Consider the following 22520-nt stretch of genomic DNA (forward strand, 5'->3'; position numbering starts at 1 on the left):
GATTTAGTTTTTTCGTTTTAACATTGATTACACACCATCCTGAAACACTTGTATGTCATCTCGCACCCTCTGACTACACAATGAGTAATTATCGTGCCAAGTGAAAGACTCCAGTGAAACCCGCTTCCTGTGCAGCATTAAATCTCTTTTGATTGACCGTGACCAAAAACATCACAAAAAGAGCATTCGGTCAATTCGGAGAGCGTTTGCCTGATCACAAGCAACCGCAGCTCCAATCACATCTGCAAACAAGATTAAACACAGTGCTTATGAAGTCCTACGTCTTTTTCGTCACACACACGTCCACAAGAATGAACAGCAACAGACTGAAAGTTCTCGAGAGTATCTCGATGACGCTGAGGCCACAAGTTCAGGAGCCTCATTTTTCACTCAATTATCAAATCAGCTTGGGTTTCGTTTAAATTACCTGCCATGAGAACTGAAGAAAACTGCAGCCAAAAAGTACAACATGAAATTACTGGACTGAAAACAATTACATTTGGGCAATTTCCACATCTGAAAATAGACCCCTGACTTTGATGAGTTTAGTTTTGCATTTCATCTGTTCCACTTCAGAGCGTTACACAAAAACCCACGAGGCTGATGTCTCCTTCTCAAAAAATAATAGCCTAATTACAAATGTCTAGTGCAGTAACACACTCAAGATAAGTGATTTCAGCTGTAAAACAAAACCAAAAAAAGAATTCACAACGCAGTATATAATAAAAATTAATTCAGCCACATCTGTATGTCACATATTGTAAGTTACAATGGAATCTGTGTTTGCGTAAATCAGACACAGGAAATTGAATTATTGATAACACTTTGCAGATCATATTTAAATAATATGGTGTAAATGTCACTTTTCCCCCCCTTTCTCCAGACTAAATCTATACCAGCAGAAGAATCTCATGGACCAAAGGAAAGCACAGAGAGAAAGGGCACCTTTTTCAGACATGGTGAAGCAAATACAATTATCAGATAGGTCACTTTTATCTGAAGGAAAAGAGTTGAGGCTGATATTGATTGTGGATTACCAGATTAACAGTCTTTGGTTCAACTGGGCACAAACTCTGAGCAACTGTGGAAAGATCTACTGTACAGAACACAGAGGAAGACAGGAAATCGGCCAACGAAGAAAGTGGCTAAAGAGAGGATACAAGGGAAAATAAGAGGAAGCAGCACGAAAAATATTCATGTGTTTTCATACAGGAGTGTGGCACTGTTTGCATTTCATACATAAGGAGCATCGTTTTTGTATTTTCACTCTAAAAGCCTCATTTGAATTTACTGACGATGTCTTTTTGGTCCTACATTTTATCCAGATATGTTACAAACTGTTTATTTAGTGTGTTTATCACACATGGCATCCACATTTTCTCCAGAAAAGCAGGGATGATTAGTAGAGTCTGATTAGTTTATCACGAGACTGATTTAAGCTACATTTAATCTATCAGTTTCGATATTTAAAAGGACCGATAAATGAAAATTTTAAAAAAGAAAGATGAGACGAGAGACACCATTCAACCATGTTACGAGTCTTGATGTAACATAGTTTGTCCACCAGAGGGCACTGTGGACGTTCCCTGTTAGCATTGTGTTTGGAATGCCACAAACAAGCATAGGCAGACATACACAAAACAACAAAAGAAACAAATGTGCCTTTGGAAAAGAAACCTGATATATATTGAAAATCATATTCTCTAAAATTGTCAAATATAGCTTTAAAAGAAAATCCTACGTGAATCAGACTCAGTGTTCTGATCAGGCCATCGGTGGGACCTTTGTCATTTTATTTGAAAAATTACATAGATGGTTAATCATCTATAACGAATTTAATGTGACTGTCAATCAGCCATTATTGGTCAATAATATTTTATTATTTTTTTGTGTCATATATGATGATAAACGAAATATTGTCGGTAGAACATAATACATAAAGAACAACATCCATGCTATTTAATGTCACATTGGGCTGAGAGGAATGTCAAATATAAGCATGAAAAAAATATTTTGTTCCATTAAAAAAAACTAACTATTATGATTAAACTGTAATAAAAATGCCTGCTAGCATTTGTACTTAATACTTTTAGTAAGAGAGAACGATATTTTTGCTCATATTATGCAATATTTAGTATTATTATGACAAAAAAGGGTTTCTCGTTTTCTAAAATTTACTGAAATTAGTCAAGAGGGAATGGAAACACAGGAGAGTACCATTACACAGACACTGGTCAGCTAAATCATCAATATTAATTGGTTCAACCATTAAGAATTAAAAGCTGGGAACTGAGACTTGACTCTTGAAACTAAAGAAGTTGACCTGTGGCCCTACAGACAACACTAGAAACTCTTGAGAACTGGCTGACATGAACTTTCAGCCTTTACCCATGAACTGGCAGAGGTTAGTTTATGAAGGCAATTTAACATTAAGTAACTGGAGAGCTGTACTACATCCTGCATGTAAATAAATGTCAGCACTGTGTCTCATTCCATTGAAGCAGACCTTGAAGACTCTAAGAGCGTTTTGCCTTGATGGTGATGGAAGTGTTCTGGTCTGAATCAGTGAGACTGGCGTCACAGAGAAGTGATATGCAGCCAAATATTTCATGAAGAGGGGGAAAAAAGAGCAAGTGTGTTTGTCTCTGTTCCTCTATCAATAATACTGCTGTAAGAAAAAGGTTTTTTTATTCAAAATGAGAACATGAGGACAACAGAGAGGAAATACATAAATTTCCACCAACATTCCTATTTTTGTAACCTCCTTTGTAAACTATTAGACCCTTGAGTAGGCCACGCAGCAAGGTGGCACTGAGTGTTCTTCACAGTGATGGAAAACTCTGATTTACAAGCTGTTCAACACAATGAAACCAAAATTGGCTCTCTACTTGGACAGACACTTGAAAGCCTACACTGAAAAAAAGCAACAAACTTCTGCAGCCAGGTCTGTAAGCATTTTTAAAAAACAAGGCAGTAGCCATCTGCTGCTATTCTTTTTCTTTAGGCCTTCTTTTGATTCTTGTTGATTAACGTTCTAAATTGAGAGCATAAGTGAGTCATTCACACGGCGACAATAGAGGAAGAGGAAGACAGCTGAGGGTGTATCATGCCCCTGAAGGTGTTAAGTAGTTACAACCCTGTTCAAAGGATTTAGTCTAGTAAAAGAAAACCATTGCATGATCACACTGTGGCTTAGGGACACAGCTCGAAGGTTTTAGTGTTATTTTTATCCTTCATTTAACTGAATCAGTCAAATTCCTACTTAGCAAGTCTGAACAAATATCAAAGAAAGCTTTTATGCAACATAGTTTAATTCTATTAGAATCCATGGATTCTTCTGAAGAGAAACAGAAAAACATTACGTTTCCATTGAAAAACAATTCCTAGAAAGTCCAGAACCTTCCCACTCTACTGCCTGACCCCACCCCGAGGGTCACTACTGGCCTTCTTCAAGCTGCTGAGGAAACCAAGAGGCTTTGTTTCCTGTGGTTCACTCGACAGCTCTGCCGTGGGCGTTTCCCAAAAATGACCAGATGCATGGAATTCAAAGGAAGACTAGCACTGTGCCAGGAGCGCGGGGGAGCCTTAAATGAAGGCGGGAAAGGGGAGAAGAGGGAAGCAGGACATGGTACAGTATTCCTGGAAAAAATCCCTTTGCTTTTGGCTACGGTTCTACTGGATGACACGCAATCATTCATCTGACATCGTTCGTGTAAACAATGCAGCATGACTAATCAGCTTCTGTGGGGCATTCTGTTCAGCATAAAGTGAAAGTGAAAATAGTTGATGTGCACATGTTGTTGGAAGAAGTGTTTCTGTCATGGATTATCGGAAAGATCCCAAAAACTGTTTCCATTATTTTTAACCTCCTAGGACCTGGCGTCCACATATTTGGACATCACATTTTGGGTTATTTAGACCAAAATACTCCATTTTGCTCTACAGGGGCCTGATATCCTCTTATGAGGACATTATACTGCTACTGTTCTATCAAAATTTTAAACGAATATCCTCATATGTGGCTCTCATTTTTCTTAAAAACAAAAATCAGGTTTACATTCATCAGGTCCCAATCAGCCTAAATATCAAAGAGAAATAAAAAAATGCATGCCGTGGAAGTGTTCGGGTCTTAGGAGGTTAAAGAACAGGGCTGAACTGTGATGAAAAAACAAACCAAAAGAACATTTCCCCCCAATCTCCACAAAGTCACATAGTGCATAAAATAATGTGAATGTTTTTCTAATAAATCTTTATTTTTTTTTAGCCAAATCCAAAGGTATGGTGAAACAGACATGAAATTTTAAGAACACTTAAAATATGTCAGTATATCTTTCAGTATATTCTGCAGTACAATCATAGATTTTGGCAGCTTCACTACAACTGAATGGAAAACCAACACAAAACCACAGAAAAGACATTAATGTGCTTAGTCCAGCTACAGCCAGCAACTGCTTGTCAACCAGTCTGGGATCAGTGGTTACCAGTGGGTCACAACCCCTGACAACTGGACAGGAAACTCTCACTTTTCCCAAGCAGCTGGCCAGAAGGTCACCAACAGGTCTCTAGTCAGTGTTAGCCAAGCGGCCTAATAATCTCTGGAACAAAAATCTGAGAAGACGGTAAGGTAAGTAAACACTGAACGAGTTACTTGCTGAAACGCCATCTCCTGAAATTGTGTGCAGAGATTTATAAGCATTATGTGTGCAATTTCACTACAACTCCAACACATGCAATTACTTAATACATTCTTATCAGTTCACCAACGGATGACAGCCCGAGGTAATTCGACACATTCCCCCTCTGAGTATAATTTTCCACAGTGCAACGAGCAGAGTGATATAGTCAAGATATCATTGCAGGGTACTTCACTTTATTATTACTTCTTTATATACGACGGTGTCATCACTTGGTTTTGGCTGCTTATCTAATACTTCGTGATAATGTAAAAAGGCCAGACTGACTCCAGACCACTAGCCCTGCATTGAGACATTTGATAAACACCAGGCAGATTTCCAGTGAGTCATTAGCTTCTATCACAACATAGAGGAGAGCATAGCAGGCTTAATGGGGAGGAAATATGAAACCAGACGTGCATGAGTAAAAATGACGCACAGCACACCCAACAAGGGAAGGGCAATAGACCCAAAAGAGTTAATTGGATGCACTCACTGGAGCCCTAATCCAAATGTGAAATGTATATGCAAGTCATGCCAACCGACTTGTTTTATGATTAATGTTATTCTGAGAAAAGATCAGCATTGTTATAAATGAAACTGGGAAAAGAGGCCTCGAGCAAGGGTGGATTTTGTGTGTGTGTGTGTGTCTCAATGTGCAAGCGTATGTAGCTGCATTTTAATGTGGTTTTGTGTTTCTGAAAGTACGTTTAAGGTCAGGTGGTGTAAAGCTGTGGCAGCTTTATGTGTGCTGCCATGAGCAGTGGTGAGCAAAACGTTACAGAAGGGTGAAGGTTATACTGACATGCAAGGTGAAAACACTTCAATGAAGCTCATACATCAGGCTTCCTGTGGCCTAATACATGATATAAACTGTAAAAAGGAAGGTGACAACGTCCGTATGTGAACCAGCTACAGCTCTACTTGCCGGGGACAGCACGGTGACGTCCATTAAGATACAGAAAAGACGATGCCAAGAAAACCTCTGCGTAATAAGGATTTAAGTGCCGTGCAGGAAGATAGTGTGCGAGTTTAAACAGTAGGTATTTTCCATGCGAGCGTGCTAAGCCAAAAATGTTCAAAATCAACATTGTTTGGAAAACGAAGAACGCAAAAGGGCCAGCAGACCCGACAGAAAAAAATATACTCACAACTCACAGTGTACAAATGCAGAAAGAGGCCTATCAAAGCTTCATCACAGCACTCTCAGCGCATGATGTTCATCTTGTTTTAGTCATTGTGTTAATTCCCAAAATAGATCCAAGTGCAAAGCCATTTATTCTCATCAGTTTTGTGCTACATTATCTGTCTTCAAATGTGCTGATGAATCTCTAAGTGTCTAAGAGGTTCTGTTTTTTTAAACAACAACACTAAAATTATCCAAAGGATGAAACCATATAACAAGAAAGTGCTAGTATCTGCGACTACATGTAGTATGTGTTTGACTCACGCTTGCCAAAACGGCTCTAACCCCTCGGGGCACTGGACACGAGATGTCTGGGGCTATCCTGCAGTGTCTGGCACCCGGCACTAGGCATTTGTGAATGTGGCTTGTTTGGGCACATTCCCAGATGCTCAGTCAGACTGGGAGTTAGGAGGCGTTCCTGGAACAATAACTAAGAGGTCTGTAAGGCGCAGAAATGTGTATCGTAATGCTAGAGGAAACCGCTCTACATTACACACTTCACCTGTCAGTGGTTTTAACGTTGTGCCTGATGGGTGGATATGGTAAGTGGTGTTCACGGGCGCCCGTGTTGGGGTAATACCAGCAGAAAACTAAAATTTTGAAGCAACAGATAAAGCTTCTGCCCCTGGCACAGAGAGAGACTTGTGATTAGGAAAAGAGTTATAGCTGCCAGGTACTGGCCTGCCTATGAAGCTCAATGCTGCCTGCAATTGAGCAGGATGGGATGGGAGGACAGCAGCAAATTTTTAAAGTACTGCTAAGCCATCCTGGAATGAAGTGAAATGACCACATGTCACAGAGATGAGAAGTGAGAGGGAGGGGACCAGCAGAGTGAGAAACGGTGCTGAGAGTAAGGAGAGATAGAAAACAGAGTGTGTCGTTCTAAGAGGAATATTTCAGGGTGGTAAATGGAGCAGAACTCCATTCCAGCTCCTCTCTTAACCTCCCCCGGTGTCTCATCCTGTGTATGCAAAGCATGAAGCCCAGGAGACAAAGAAAACAGAGAGGGAGAGCTGAAGAGACAACTTCAGGACTAAATAACACTGCATGAACAGACAGGTCATTTTACTCATGCATTTGTTTTAACATAAAAACACACACAGAGCCAAATAGCACAATTGCTATTCTTTCCATATTGTGGTTTAAATGGAAAAAAGGTGAAAGTCATTGACCCTGACCAAACGGGCAACTACACGAAACATAACTGGAATATGTTTGTGCTGCATTAACGTGCACGCTTTCAACTACTGCAGTGGGTTTTTAACCAACAGTAGGTCAAATGGCTATTTGTGTGAATAAAAAAGGGGGATGATACAGTGACGGACTCAAAATTATTACCTGACATTTAGTTGCTCTCAGTTGTGCAGGGCTGTACAGTGCCTTTCAGCTTATTGTTTTGGTTTTCCAGCACATCATTTTACTGTGTAAGCATCCAACCACTCTCAGAGCATTGTTTTTGGCTGCAGCAAGCAGCTCTTTTCATAATAAAACTACTATAACTCCCTGCCCAGCAACCACTGGCAGACATACAGTTAGTGGCTAGCTTTTGAACACAGTGGACCATTTCACATGAGAGATAATGAAGAACACAGCTAAAAGTAGTAGAATACAAATGAATTTGCTGTTGCTCTACGTATTCTGGGTGCATAAATGGGCAACAGTTAGGGGTGAAATTCTCCAGATTTACTTGCCGGGCGATAATATGTTAGTTTACAGCTCATTACTGCTTACCCTTAGGCTAAAAACATGTTAGCGCTGGTTTAAATAACCCTTAATGTATTAATCATTATCAAATCAATGTTAAATCAATTGCCTTGTCCTCATCATATGAGTGAGGACAAGCCGAGTGGCTGACACTTATAAACTGCTGATACGTAGTACAACATGTTTTTCTTTAGGCTTTGTTTCTTGTTAATACAACAGTTTCTTGCTAATTAAGTCTTAGGAACTTGACACTTTTTGTCTATTTAATTTCTCCTAAATGGTACAACAAATGCATTATTAAAGACTGTTGAACAATTAATGGATTCATGCGCTCTAGTAAGCCTGATATGCCTTCAAGTAACCACTGCAGCTTCAGCAATTTTAATGTGTTTAAGCACACTTGGCATGCTGGACATACATCATGGTCACAATGTAAAATGTGTCACATATTTCCGGCATACAGTACATCACACTGAACATCTATCCATCGATTTCCTTAATCTCCCACTTAACCAAACAATTATTATAATTGACTGTTGGAGTCTATCCTTGCTGACAGTGGGCGAGAAGCATGGTACATCCCCAAAAAGGTATCTAGTGCAAAAATAGATGGATGTCCATTCACACCCAGACCCACACATCGACCATTATCGTGGGGTTTGTAGGGTTTAATACTAGCAGATGGCACTGAGGTGCTAGAAACCATGTAGTAGATGAGTAAGAACATTCCCTTTATGGTGCAACTCCACTGGGTAACATTTGATATCAGCGAGTGTAAGACTTTCAGGGCAATGCACTTTGAGATTGCTTCCTTGGTGGCGCCTCTATATTACAAGTACTGAAGTCATCAAAGTGCACTAACTAAATGGAGCAAAGCAGCTCCAACAAGCCTCCCACCTTTTCACACATCCAAAGCTATTGGGAGAGAATGAATGGAGGGTTCTATCTTTCTATTGTTCATACAAGAATCCTTTACTGTTTGAGAGTATTTGAAGAATGTGATACAGTAATGCTATTAAAACACATTTTGAGAATAGGTGAACTTAACTGATAACTTTTCATACTGCTTTTTGACTCCATTAGTTTACAACGGTGACAAGGTGTGCAATCGGATGTGGCTTTTATGCATTTGTCGTTGTATGTGCCTTAACAGAGCCAACTAGGAAGTGAACCGTCAAGCTTTGTCTTCCAACAAGACTTGTTCGAGCAGTGCAATTTCGCTGCCAAAACAACACTCAGAGGAACATTCAAAAACAATGCTCCCCTTAAATAAATCAAAACGCTCCAGCAGCTTAGCTCAGTGGCAAAACCTCACTCAACCACTGAATCATGGATTCAGCCATTTTATCTTTTCATGTTTTATTTTCTGTTGAATAGATTCATGTGATGTATCATTTAAGAGACGAGGCTAAGGGAATATAGCCACATAGTAAACTTGAAATCCTGCACTGGTTATTACATTATCAACATCAGTCAGAAAGCTATATGGTAAATGGACTGGTTATCAGTTTCATACCACACCCCATTCACCCATTCACACACATTCATACAAACCCTTTTTTTCTATGGCTCAGTGCTTTCTCGCTAACATTCATGTTAATGAACACACCAGAGAGAAACCTGGGGTTTAGTATACTTTGTTTTTTTTGGTTTTTTGGTTTTTTTTGTGTCCCGTTTGGATCTTTAGCCATCAGAATTGTTGTCTTAAGGCCAAGAAAGATGCCAAGCGGATTTATTTTACCAAGTGGATCATCATGGCCTTGCCATATTGGTCCATTTGATTGACCTTTATTACAATTATGAATTTATTTTATTTTCAGTTGCTACAAACGGGACAGACATGACTGGGGGATAGGACAGGGAGAAAGAATGAAAGAAAGAGAGGGAGAGAAAGAAAACCAAAGGGGAGAAGAGACTGTGAGAAGGGGGGGAAGAAAGAAAAAAAACCCCAAACAAAACAAAACAAAACACCTGGGTCACCTGTATGGAGAAAAAAAACAGAAGAGAAAGCAAACAACAAAGAGCAACATAATAAAAAAAAACGGCACCATCACAATAAACTAGCTAGCAGTAAATATCAGTAGATACTAAGTAATAAACGATATTGTGCAGCACGTAAGATAGACAGCGCACAATGTGCTTTGAGGCAGCAGCCAAGAAAGCTGTAGTCCGCGTCTGTGAATACCCGTGTGTACACCTGTGTGCATACCTGTGTGGATCAGCATGCTTGCATTCCAAAGGTTTCTCCATGTAACGATCTGCTAGGGAGTGTGGGGAGCCACAGCCCCGTCCTCCAGGGTATGAAGCAGGTATGGAGGAGATCAAAACTCCAGACATCCAGAGTCTAGTATACTTTGGCATGCAGACTGGAGCAGCCAGTTACTGAAACACCAACAGACCAAGTAGTGGATGACCTGCTCTACAGCAACCCCTATATACTGTGCATGACAGTCATCATGGCATACGGCTGCAGGGGGTTCTAGTGAAAGACTAAGTTAATGTAGTTTGTTATCAATGCAAACAAAATCTGACTATATTTTGATTTTTTTGGTGGATATCTTAATTACAGTAATTACAGTTATAATTAATTATTTCATTGCAGGAACGTGTATGGTGGCCCTGAGGGGCCAAAGGGACTGCAACTTAAAACACCAGCAATAAGAAAAACGCTGCAAAAGCACACAAAACACAATGGAAATAGGAAAAAGGAAAACAGAAATAGGAAAAACAGAAATAGGAAGAAAAAACAGATTTCCAAAAGCACAAGGGAAGTGTTTCTGGGGAGACAATAACCCGACGGACCAGTTGCAGGAACCAAAATATGCTAAGTATTGCGCTGGGAGACACTTAAAAGAAGTGGAGGATCTATCGGCTTTGTGAGGAAAGAAAAGATGAGAGGTAAGTGTGTTAGCCTAACTATTAGCCTAAAAATACATCATCAGTATTATATGGATCATGATAAAACACACCTAGCACGTTTTGGGTTCCTACAACTGGTCTGTCGGGTTATTGTTTCCCCAGAAACACTTCCCTTGTGCTTTTGGAAATTTGTTTTTTCCTATTTGCCTCTCAGGGCCACCGTAAACATGAGTCATCGTTAATGTCAATCAAGGAACCCATGACTTCTTACTTCCCAAAAGGGCTGATTTACAAACAATCCACAGGTGTACTGAAGAAATGACTCCAGCCACCTGGTGGACAAGTGAGGACTGGCTTTATAGAAAAATATGCAGGAATAGTCAGGAGGTGGTAATGGAAGAGGAGCTGAAAATCTGTCTGGAGACAAGATATCGAGACTATCAAACAGCCTAAGTTTCTTTTAAAACTCTGCAACTTTGTCTCATCTGACTACAGAAACAAAGGATAAAGGTACCAGTACGACTGACTAGCTTGCTTAAATTAAATTCTCCTGAATACATGAGAGATCATTTTTAGTATTTAAAAAAAAGAAATCTTCCCAGGAAATCAGTGTTGCTGCAGATACAGATACTACACAGAGCCCTAAACTTTCAAGCTTACACACAACATTAGCTTGAGGACAAAGCGCACCATACCTCTTACATGCATGTGCGGTATATGGGTTTTCCTGTTATCTGATGTTTGTGGTATGGTGCACTTCACCACAATGTATGCAAAATGTCTGTGTATATCATACTGCATCTTAAATTTACTTCCTGCTTCAAAAACAGCGACAAATTAAACACGGCTCAGTGTGGCTCGATTTGATGCACATGCCCACTTTTTGGTTTGATTTGATATTTGACATCATCACCATGATAGTCGTGGTCAGGTCTACAGCAAACTTAATAACCCTAATCTGAACAAAGGTGTTGCCACAACCATCTTTACTATCTTCCTATTGAGGGAAAATGCATGTTACATTTGCTTCAGTGATCATGACTTTAGTGTACTTGTGTTTTCTGATGCTCATACTTTCAGTGTAGTTCATATCGGATCATGTTTTTAATTATTCACATGATCAAATTCCATACTTACTTAAAGTGAGGCCCATGCCTGTATGTAAATAAAGTAAGTTAATATGAAAGGGTGTGGATGTAGCCGAGGGCCTCGCGGCTTCGAATCACAGAGACCTTATCGCCTCGTTTTCCTCCCATACGGTTCATGTTCAACCATTGCTCAGGCCCATATTGCATGATTGCACTGAAGGACCAGTATAATCAGTCATAATACTTTACAGATGTTATGGGTGTTTTTAAAGCCAATCCTACAGCCCCAGGCAGCCATATATGAAAGCCCATCTGTGCATGGATGTCAGTTATGTGTGTGTGCATATAAGTATGCATGTGTAGCTGCAACAAAGGCATGATAAGAGTGAAATATGATGAATTAAGGCCACATCCACAGCTCAGGATGTGTGATTTATAGTTCCTTGCTCTGACCTGTCATTGACTAATCACCTGAACAGAAAGCAGCAGGTGCAAACTGATTTTCTGAACAGTGATTTCACAGATGAGACGCTACGAATTGCCATGAAACACGGCCAAGAAACAACACTAAGCCAGCAATGGCATGTAAATATGACAGTCCACATGATATGAACAAGAGAAGGCACCCATTTAAATCCCTGTAAGATCTGCCAGCACCCTTCCTAATCCACCTTCTAACATCCCCCATTGTGTTCAACATCTAATATCAACCATGAACCGCTGCTAAATGAAGAGTGGTGGTATACCACAGCCAGGAATTTACATGGACCGCCCGCTCTTGTGAAATAGGAAATGAAACATATGGAGGCTTGGAAGCGCTGTCAGATTCTGGATATTCCTGTGGTCTGGGTTTTCAAGATCCTGTGGCCCGAGCCTTTAATTCCTAATGGTGTAGAAAGCCAAGCTCTGGTCACGACAGGAAATGCCTTCTAGGTGAAACATCCACCCAAAAAGCATTCGTTCAGAAGTGTCAAACGCAAAAGGTTTCCCTCTAAATTGGATTGGTGCACTAGTAAACAAAGTGCTTTGTCATCGTGACCATGCTCATTTGGTTAGAATCCAGCCAGCTGCAGAAGTATTTAAAGAGAAATTCATGTTCTGCCTTAGTTAAAATGAGCAACTTTTGTGCATTACAGACAAAACTGTACTTGACGCTTCTGTGGAAACCTATTTATACGAGTCAAATATAACAAACGACGGGAAACAGAGCATTTAAAAAAAAAGTGTGGGAGCCTGGGCTTATCCTGTTGATTTCAATGTGTGAAAAAAAAGATGTGAAATTTGTAAGGTGTGTAATTTCTAATTTCCACTTCCCTGACAGTTTTTACCAGATTCTACTGGCACTGTCTACCAGGACAAATCCACATCCCAATGCCCCAAAAACAAAAAACTAATGATTAACATTTTCAAATGTGAACACATCTACATGCATGCAGCAGGCATTTATATATATCGGAAATATGTGAACTGACAAGCGCTGGGGATCGGCAGCTTCAATTTATAGTAGAAATGGCTCAAGTGCAAAGATAATTACTGATGTGTATGTTTTGCTTGTAACAATTTTCAGAAAATATTCAGCATGAAAATACATCAATGCTGACAGCAGTTTTATGGTTTAATGGATTTGCCTAAACACACACAAATTGGCCGTTATGTGTTATTTCCATACTAAAAATTGAAGCAGAGATACTGCGATGACTTGGTAGGGTTGATCCTGTAAATTTGACTGTTTGTAAATGTTAGTGCGACGGCAGCGGATACGGTCGTGGGAGGCTGGAGCTAAGGAGTGTCATAAGAAGTAAATGCACATTCATACAGAGAGACACACTCATGGCACTCAGTGTGCACCGTTGAAGCAAATTAAGGAAGTCTTGGCAGCCTTTTAATGGTCTGTCACAGTCTAACAGGTTTAGAGTGCTTACAATGGACACAGGCACTAAGCCCGGCAGCTCGCACTTAATTGTTGAGAACCTGTGTGTGTGCGCATATGTGAGTGTGTGTACACTTTTAGAGATATTCTGCGCCTGTAACTAAAGTCAATGATTCTCATTACGAGGACAGATAAGATAACGCTTCATGCCTGTCAGTCTGACTGGTTCAATAAAATGACAATTCCAGCTGATACATTATGATGAATGTGGTGCCAATAAAAAAAGTGTTTCCAGCCACTGTTTGACTGTTATTGTAGAGACAGTGATCCTAAACCCGCGAACCTCATGCACAGTAACGTTCTCATTTATCTGAGTATAGGAAGCTAATTGTGTGTCTATTTTCCACGGAAAGGAATTCTGTTCTCTTAACAATTACAAACAAACCAACGGCAGACAAAGGCGAAGGCAAAGAAGAAGCCACGCAGGGCACAAACCCATAAGTGGATTGAGTTATTGACTCAAGCAGCCAATAATAAACAAAACATCAAGTGTCTCAATTTTCAAGTGCTGCCTGAAGAAATCAACATGGCAAATAAAACCATTTGTTTTTCTCTGTGTAGCCCATGCTCTATCAGCCAGCAAAATGGTCCACCAAGGACAAGGTGGGAGTGCCTAAAAACATCCCTTTAATGGCTGGAGATTCTGAGCTGTGTGACCTAGAATATGTTTGACAATCTTCTTTTAATTAGGCCTCGAAGACACGACTCATTCCAACTGCTGTCCCGAGAGCTAAATTAATTACTGAGACAAAGCCCATTCTAGCTCATGGCAAAGATGAATCATTGCAGTATTTGGGGAATGAGCAATGCGCTTCGTTCACGAGCTGATAAAAGAGGCTCGCAGTGTAAAGCTAATGCACTTCCTTACACATTGGCATCTGTTGCCTCTGCTATTAGGAAGTCCTAACTATTTTTCTCTTGGAAGGAACATTTCTTTGAAAAACATGCCATGAGGAAAAAAGCTTGGACTCCATGACAGCAGATCTGAATCCCTGCCTCACCTCCCCACTCACTCTTTTCAGCGTTACTTCACTTCCAGAGGTCTGATTACTGTGCTTCCTTTGTGGATCCACAAATAACTAATCTCAGCTCAGTTGCCTTTGTGCAGGCCCTGAGCCAGCAGTTGCACCCTCACCCTCTGCCAGAAATCAGGCCATTCATTCAGCTAAATGACAGTATCATCTGTCATCCAGTATAAATGGATGTTTGTGAGTTGCGGGTAATTAAGCTAATCACAACACAAAGAGTTGTGCCAGAGTTCAGCCCTCACAAAGACAGACAGTTGAAAAGGTGAGCTGGATGAATTTATAGCACACCTGCACCTAGTTTATACGTGAAAATGCAGAGAACCATTATTCTGCTGAAATCTCCATTGATGATGATATCGGATATCAAACACAAGGGTTCATGATCAAAGTTAAATGCTGGTCATGGTTGTTAAAAAGACACACCGGAGCAACATTTTGCAGATTCCTCTCGTTCCCTTTTTATCTTCCTTTCCGTCTATTCCACCCTTTTTGATTACCGCCTATTGTATCACAGTCTTGCAGTGTCTCCTTCTGTCTCTTCTCTGAATTTCTAGACCTTGTGAATCTGGATATGTGCCGGGAATCCCTGCTAGCCCGTTTGTATTGACTGAATCATTTGCCAGTTTGTGCTCGGCACATCTAATGAGGTAACAATCAGAGTTTACTGAGGCAACAACAGTGGATTAAATTGAAGGTTTCAAAGGGATGTCCAAGTTCTCAGATAAAGGAGTGATAACATACCCAAATGTATTCATTAGAGGGGGAAAAAATGGATCTTGTTATGTATACCTGATAAGAGCATTAGTACTGCAGGGCATAACATTTTAAAATGTGTTCCAACAGTTCTTAAAACAATTCCCAAGCTGTGGGGAGGAAAGCTGGTTTTGTCCTCTGCAGCACGTGTGTAGGTGTCTCTATCTATATGTTATGAAGAGAGATGAACTCTGCAGCAGTATATAGACGCAATGCGGGCTGACCCTTGAGTTCAGAATGCATCCCCAGTCTTTCCACATATATCTTGTCACAACACCAAAGGAGCAAAAGGCCTCAGTTTTTTTATTCCCTCCAACATATGCACTCATATCTGCATGAATTCAGTTTAACTTGGTTATAAGCACATTACATGGACACAGTCAACTCAAGTAGACCATGTTGGTAACTCAATTCCCCCCAGTTGTAAACAATTAAACAGTTAAACGGCAAATACAAGACCACAATCCCAAGAATGCCTTACATGTGAAATAATGAAACACTATCACAACCATGAATAATATCTGGACAGGATAAACTGAGGGGACAACAAAGCAATGTTGATGTGAGGCTCTTTGATCATAATATGATGTAAAGAAGAAGCATACCATCAGAAATGAAACAGCTCACAGGTCACACAGTAAAAGGCGTTTATGTAAGGATAGAAGGTGACTAAAAACACATGCTCTTTTTCTGTTTTGTGTCAATCACACACAGAAAAAATAAAAGGAAAGCTTGCTTGCTATTTAAAAATCCAAGGATGTTGAGGTTGGCAGAAAGCATTACTTAGATTAGTTTTTACATAAAACATAGGGGGGGGAAAAGTGCTTGTAAGAATGGGAGTGAATGAGGCAAATTGTATAAAGCACTTTGAGTGCCCAAGCACACTATAAGCACTATGTAAGAACCAGTCCGTTTAGCATTTACTTCAATCCCAGCTTTGATGGCAATTCAGTCTGCCCAATCATCACGCAGATATGCCTGATCACCTTTGTAGCAAACCTGATCAAAATAAGGATTAGGTGTTTTCAGCTGGAACAGCTAGTGGATCGGGGTTGGGAAATAACATCGTTATTCAACAGTAATTAGCAAAACAATGTTATGAACACATTAATTCACTCACACACGTTTCTTTCAAAGCTTCTTAAAACCCTGTAAACAAGATTCAAACCATATTCCTACTGTTTAAATATCAATTTTCCATCTACAGGTTTCTAGGCTTGATTGAAATGACTGTCAGCACTGACAATACATTTTATAAAACATTACGAACCTCAAGTCCTTTGAGTCTCATACAGTAATGGAAGAAAAAAAAAACAAATTTAGGAGCCTAACACTATGTTTCATTGTAGAGTTTTAAGTGTTTGTTTGCAAGCAGTCCAGTAGTTGTTGAAATATTTCAACCGGAACCAAAATATTGGACAGGCTGACCAACACTATCACAGAGAGCCTTCTATAATGGCTAAGCACACCATTGTTTTTCTTGTGACATTACCAATAAGTCTGATGTGTCACATGGCCCTCTTCCTATTGAAAAAACAAAAGTTGTATCCAAGATGGCCGACGTCTAAATGGCCACCATGGTCACCACCCATCTTGAGGAGTTCGCCTCCTCACATATACTAATGTGCCACAAACAGGACTTTAATATCACCATCCATTCCCATGTTATTACGGTGTATCCATATAAATGGCCCACCCTGTATAATCAAAATCAAGTGTTTCGGTGTCCAAGTTTATTATTAAAGTCTGCTTTAAACCACTAACCATCTCAGTAATTTCCCTGTAACTCCTTATGTGTAGTGTGAGAATGTCAAACAATACAATGGCAGAGGACACACACGCACACACGCACACACACACACGGCAAATCTGCAGTTTATGAAAGAACTTTGTATGCGTTAGTATTGCACAGTTGCTGGAAATAGGAGAATCCATCTATTTGACTCTCTTTTTAGTCACATCTTCTGACGTCTACGTGACTTTCTTTACTGTGTTTTGTCAGCCCGTGGTTCCCTGAGGGGTATTCACCATATTAAAAGTGGAAATGTATCTCCTTCCATTGTAATTACAAACCCACTGAAGGCAAAGCTTCTTGATCTCTGCTGGATCCTAACTTGCCTTTCTGTTTCCCCCCCTTTATTTACTCACCTCTCTTAGCCGGAAGGACAGACACACGCTAAGCTATCAGTTCTGTTTTCTTTCCTTTCTGTTGGGCATTCTTTGCATCTAATACGCCTGAAATTACAACAGCATTTGGAGGGGCAATAAAAAATTGACGGATTTACAGGGGAAACGAACTTTCAGAGGGGTATCGGTTTCAGTGTCTTCGAGATATACTGGATTTCAATTCCATATAAATATAGTATGTGTTGTCTATGAGAAGCTTAAAACACAAAGCAGACTCAAAAGCTGGAACCATTCTTTGGTTTACTGTAAGTGTCTGGATTAGCCATCTCTAGTCACTGTAAATCTTCCTTGAGGCCAAGTGTTGAGGCCAAAGCATGATAGTAGGGAAGAAATTACCTTCTGCAGGGAGAAAATGAAAACTGCCAAAAAGCAAACAAGTATCCCCACTGTCCCATGAAAACAGGGCAGTTAAAGCCAGCTAAACCTGCGATGGTTTGATCGCAGAGGGCCAAGATAAGGGCAGGAGTTTGATGATCCTGTGGTGATCAGCAACCAAGACAGGTTAGACGTGGAGTGTGAGAAGTATGGCTTAGCAACATCGTACAAAAACACATACAGAGCAATAGAGTGGAAAAGAAGAAGAATAAAAGAAAAAAGAAAAAGAAACGGTCTGTTGTGAATCTATCTTCTCAGTTTTTTAACAATAATAAAATCATGTGTGCCATTACTATGCATTTTCGGAAATTTGAAAATTTGTGGGGTTTTAAACAATGATGCAATTAAAAAAAAATCAACCCATTAGAAATTGATTGACACTTTTTTCTTCAGTCTACAAAGTGATAAACAGCCACCCAAATGATAAAAAAAAAACCCCCCAACAAAACCAAAAAACATAATATTTCTATTGTTTTTAAATCCTGTCCAATCTAAAGTTAATTTCACTACCAATGCCAAAATGTTACACTTTCTGGTGACCTACTGTATGCAAAACCCAGATTTCAGTCTCCTCACTCCCACAAAGCGAATTATCACTAATATACATGCACTGTATGTGAATGCAGAACATATAGGGCTACACACAGCAGAGAATGGAGTGTGCTGATAATAACTTCCTCCCTTTAAGGGAATACGGACACTAATCCTACAGATGGCTGTTGCCTGGGTGGATATCGAGCTTTGAAACGCTTCATGAAGATCAGCACTATTTTCCACTGAGGAAAACAATGACCATGCTCAGTCAGAGGAGGACAAAAGTGGCTTTATGATAACTCTTTTTTAAATTGTTTGTTGCATAAAAAGAACTAAGACACTCATGGGTCCTGTGTGTGCAGATGTTGATGACTGTGCCTGATATCTCTGGTGGGATGTGGCAGCAGGACAAGAAAGGACCGTAATGCTCCCAAAAACTTATGACAACTGATCGAGCGGCGCCGCATCTACAATAACAGAATCAGCATTTATGTCTGTTGTGGAATGTTCTCTGTTGTTCTTCAACAGTATTGTGCAAATGCTGGAACCAAAAACAGAGCTCTTATTTGCCTCAGGTAGCAGAAGTGGTCTAATTGACAACAGCGGCAGAGATGGTGTTTGTTAGTGATGGCGACGATTTTGTACTGCAAGCAAAAGCAGGACTTCTGTATTGAAATGAAGCGTACACACACAAAGAACAGTTAGGGCTCTTAAAGAACAACCGTTTTCCACCTTTCTAAAAAGTATGAATGTGTCCTTTAGTGTGTAAGAAATAACATAAAAGGAATGCTGGATCCGGCAGCTGATGTACAGTGATGATTATCATATCTAAATCCAATCCAATTTCTTTACACGGAGGCGCTTCAGGGGAGTCTCAACATGCAGGCAAGTAGGCAGCAGGGAATTCGCATGGTGCATATGTAAGATGAGAGAATACCAGAGTGTTGTAATGGAAAAAAGAGAAAATGAGAGAAAGATTTGGTGTGAAGCCTTGTAAAATACATTTATTACAGGAAGAAATACAGAGAGGGGGGAAAAAAAGCTGCCAAATCTTTGTTTCCAGCTCTGTGACTGTGACAGCAACATGACGATAATAAAATTCCTCAATTTGGCTTGTGCCTTAGTTCCAGTCACACCCCAAACGTTACATTAGAAAGGCAGATAGCACAAATAAAGTCAAATCAGACGGATTGCAGAACAGCAATTAATTCCAAGGATAATGACAAGGGAAGCCATCCAGAAGTGTCTCTACCTCAATTAGTCTCTCATTGCACTGCCGATGCAGAGGATGGATGAAAGAAAAACAAATTAAGTTGCAGAGAAGTGAGAAGGAGAGAGAGGGTCAAAGTAAGAGATAGAGCAGGAAGGGGAGGAAGGTTTGAGAGGAAGTGATATACTTGGGTTTGAGAAAAAGAAGGCAAAGATTAAAGCGGAAGACAAAGAAAGGAGTGGGAGGAGGAGATGGTGAAAGAATTTGCTGCGTGCGTAAGAGCTTCCCTGATGGTAACTGCAACCAATCGACTCCAAAGCGAGAGAGAGACAAGAAGAGCATTCTTGGTATTCAAAGAAATTATTGCAACACAGCAGCTAGAAATGACAGAGAGGTGCAGACACAGAGGAAATTTACTGTACTCACAGCCGTATGCGCTGGGCAGTAAGCGTAGCTAGTGTGCGTGGACTGAGGGTGGTGTTGCGCATGTTGTTGTTGGTGAGATATATAATGCTGCAGACTTGCACGGGTGAAAGAAGGCCCGCTCCAGGCCCCTTGACCACCACTGCTACCACTGGTCCAATTGGAGCCAAGACTTGGACCCATGGCTGCTGACTTACTGCCGTGGAAACCTCTCACTGCTGCACTGGGCTGGAAGGACGGCTGGATAGAAACAACAGAGAGAAAGAAAAGAAGTTTGTTTTGGATAGAGAGTGAGAGAGAAAAAAAGAAACTAAGCGAGTGCAATGATGAACATTGGCATCCAAAACATCACAATCAAAAATGCTGGCGAGCAGTGACTGCCCAACTGCTCGCTCACTGACCTGTATCAAAAGAAAAGCAGGATGTGGCGTCGATCTAAAGACTTCATGCCAAAACATCAAGATTGTTCTCTCACTTTCTTTTCACGCAACTCCCTCTTGCCCCCACCCAACACCAGATGTTGTGAAACTTCCTACTGTCACGGTCGAGATGTGTTCTTGCTGGAAAAGCGCTGATTGGTTTGATAAGATGCTTGGATTACAGGCTCGCAACAAAGCTTCCCAGTATGCCATTAAGTATTGGGTATCAACAGGGTCCAGGAAACACAGGGCTGAATCTGCTGACAGTCTGGCTTATGCAGCTCTGAGATGGGTTACCTCGGCTGTCATGGCCAGTGGAGCACAGAAGAAATACAGGACACACAGGGCACAGAGAGCACACATGCCGATCCATGGCATTTTAACAAGACCTAGGGCAAATACTGCAGGTATCTGCAAACTCTTCTAATTCAGAGTTCACTCCCTCACGTAAAACATCTAAAATATGATGCAATCTTAAGACCATCTGCCACGAATTTAATTTGCATGTGCAAATTGTGTGCAGAGCAAACCACCTTGAATGAAGCACAGCTGTACATCACTAGTGAACATTAATAGTCCCCTTTAGCCCCTGTTGGATTTTCACTGAGGTCAGAGGCCACCCCACACAGGGGTTACTGGAGCAGAGTGATGGCAGCTGTGCTTAGAAAGCTTTCCAGTTCTGTATTCTTCATCACTAAAGAACTGGAGGGGGGAAATGTAAGCCAAAGTTCAGCCTAATTCATACAATACATACAATGACAGGTTTAGGGTTCATGTTAATAAAAAACAGGAGGAATCTGTTCCCCCCCTCAAAGCAGAATAGATGCATTTATACAGCACTACATGGTGGAAAATGAGGCCCAATGGTGTCATAAAACCGTAAGCGCTGGGAAAAAACAGAAATATGCGAAGCACAATTTTGAATCACCAGGTTTCAACCCATGTAAAAATGGAAACTACAGCTGGAAAACAAAAAACAAAAAATAAATAAAGCATCCTCCCCTTTTTAACAAACATATGAAACGCACCGAGATGTTCTTTTCTCTCAGGGCTTAAATAAAAGGTTTAGTCACAGGGTCAGAATTTGAAACTGTGTGTGTGGGCAGGATATAGTGTACCAACAACAAATAAGCATTTCGAGCTGGATCTCGCTGATGGAAGTTATTGGGTGCTATAGAGACATTAACACAATGTTATACTGCTACTGTAAAAGCCAGAGGGGAAGGACGGCCCCCAGTATGGTCCATTAAGCTGCGTGGCCATAGACGCTACTTTAACACAAGCATTCGCCAGTTCATGGCGTTTAAGTGCTGCCCCAAGTCGTGCAACAACCTCCGCTGGTCTAATGAATGAGGACCATTCAGGCAATGAGGAGGCATTTAGGACTAAAGCATCTATGCAGAGATGTTCTGTTACAGACTCTTTTTCAACGAATTTTAAACATGTTTAATACATTTAAAGGCGATTTGGATGATTCCCTCTTTATATGATAGGGCAGGGCTGTGTTTTACACGAGCCCGAGATCCAAGGGTCCTGACATTCTTGACTAGAATACAGCATTGGTCCCCAGACTGAGATTCATGTCACAGATTTTCAGCGGCTTGTCAGAGAGCTACAGTCTGCCCATATTTCAGCATTTTATAAAAGTGTCTGGTTACAGGTACTTTTCCACTTTTAAGGAGGAGGCTTTTACATATTTGGCAAACAGATGTGTATATACTGTCTGCTGGCTTACACATTTCTTTGTGCTAGCTTATGCATTTCTTTGAAACTCAATTGTAATGGTTTCACTGTAAATCTAACCATCCTGAGTAAGGATAATGCAGGAAGCTGCAGTGGATCCACACAGAGACTACTCACACGAGAGTCAAGACTGGCAGGCAGCTACTCCAGCCAGCTATCATCTATAATACATTTACACTTGTCAGCCTTTGTGTGCAACTTTTAATAAGTCTCTTTCCACAAGGGTCATGTAAAAATCTCTCAGGACTTGCGTAATCAATGCTGGATCATCAAAACAAAATATATGATTAATTGATTTTTATCAGTTATTTATGAATGCTAGCTCTAATTCATATTCTTATCATGTGATTGAACAGCTTTAACCTAAATGTGAACACGGGTGGTTTTAGGGAGTAAAAAATGTTGGAG

General features: G+C 40.5%; 1 protein-coding gene across 2 annotated transcripts in view; it reads right to left on the bottom strand.

Moving 5' to 3' along the window:
- Positions 1 to 22520, bottom strand: part of LOC146643618 (RNA-binding motif, single-stranded-interacting protein 3) — a 313547-nt gene that overhangs the window by 208695 nt on the left and 82332 nt on the right. Inside the window, exons 1-2 of one of the 2 annotated variants that reach the window (XM_085395368.1) lie at positions 20352 to 20429; positions 19954 to 20190 (exon numbers count right to left, since the gene is read on the bottom strand). In XM_085395368.1, coding sequence (XP_085251494.1) covers positions 19954 to 20190; positions 20352 to 20408 — 294 coding nt within the window. In that variant the 5' untranslated portion in view covers positions 20409 to 20429. Of the gene's footprint in view, positions 1 to 19953; positions 20191 to 20351; positions 20430 to 22520 lie in introns of those variants that run through there. The other variant, XM_085395367.1, reaches the window with a different exon arrangement.

The sequence above is a fragment of the Rhamphochromis longiceps genome, linkage group LG22 (genome assembly GCF_057381845.1).
Source record: "Rhamphochromis longiceps isolate RC_006_pf linkage group LG22, R_longiceps_female_GT1.1, whole genome shotgun sequence".
Taxonomy (NCBI): domain Eukaryota; kingdom Metazoa; phylum Chordata; class Actinopteri; order Cichliformes; family Cichlidae; genus Rhamphochromis; species Rhamphochromis longiceps.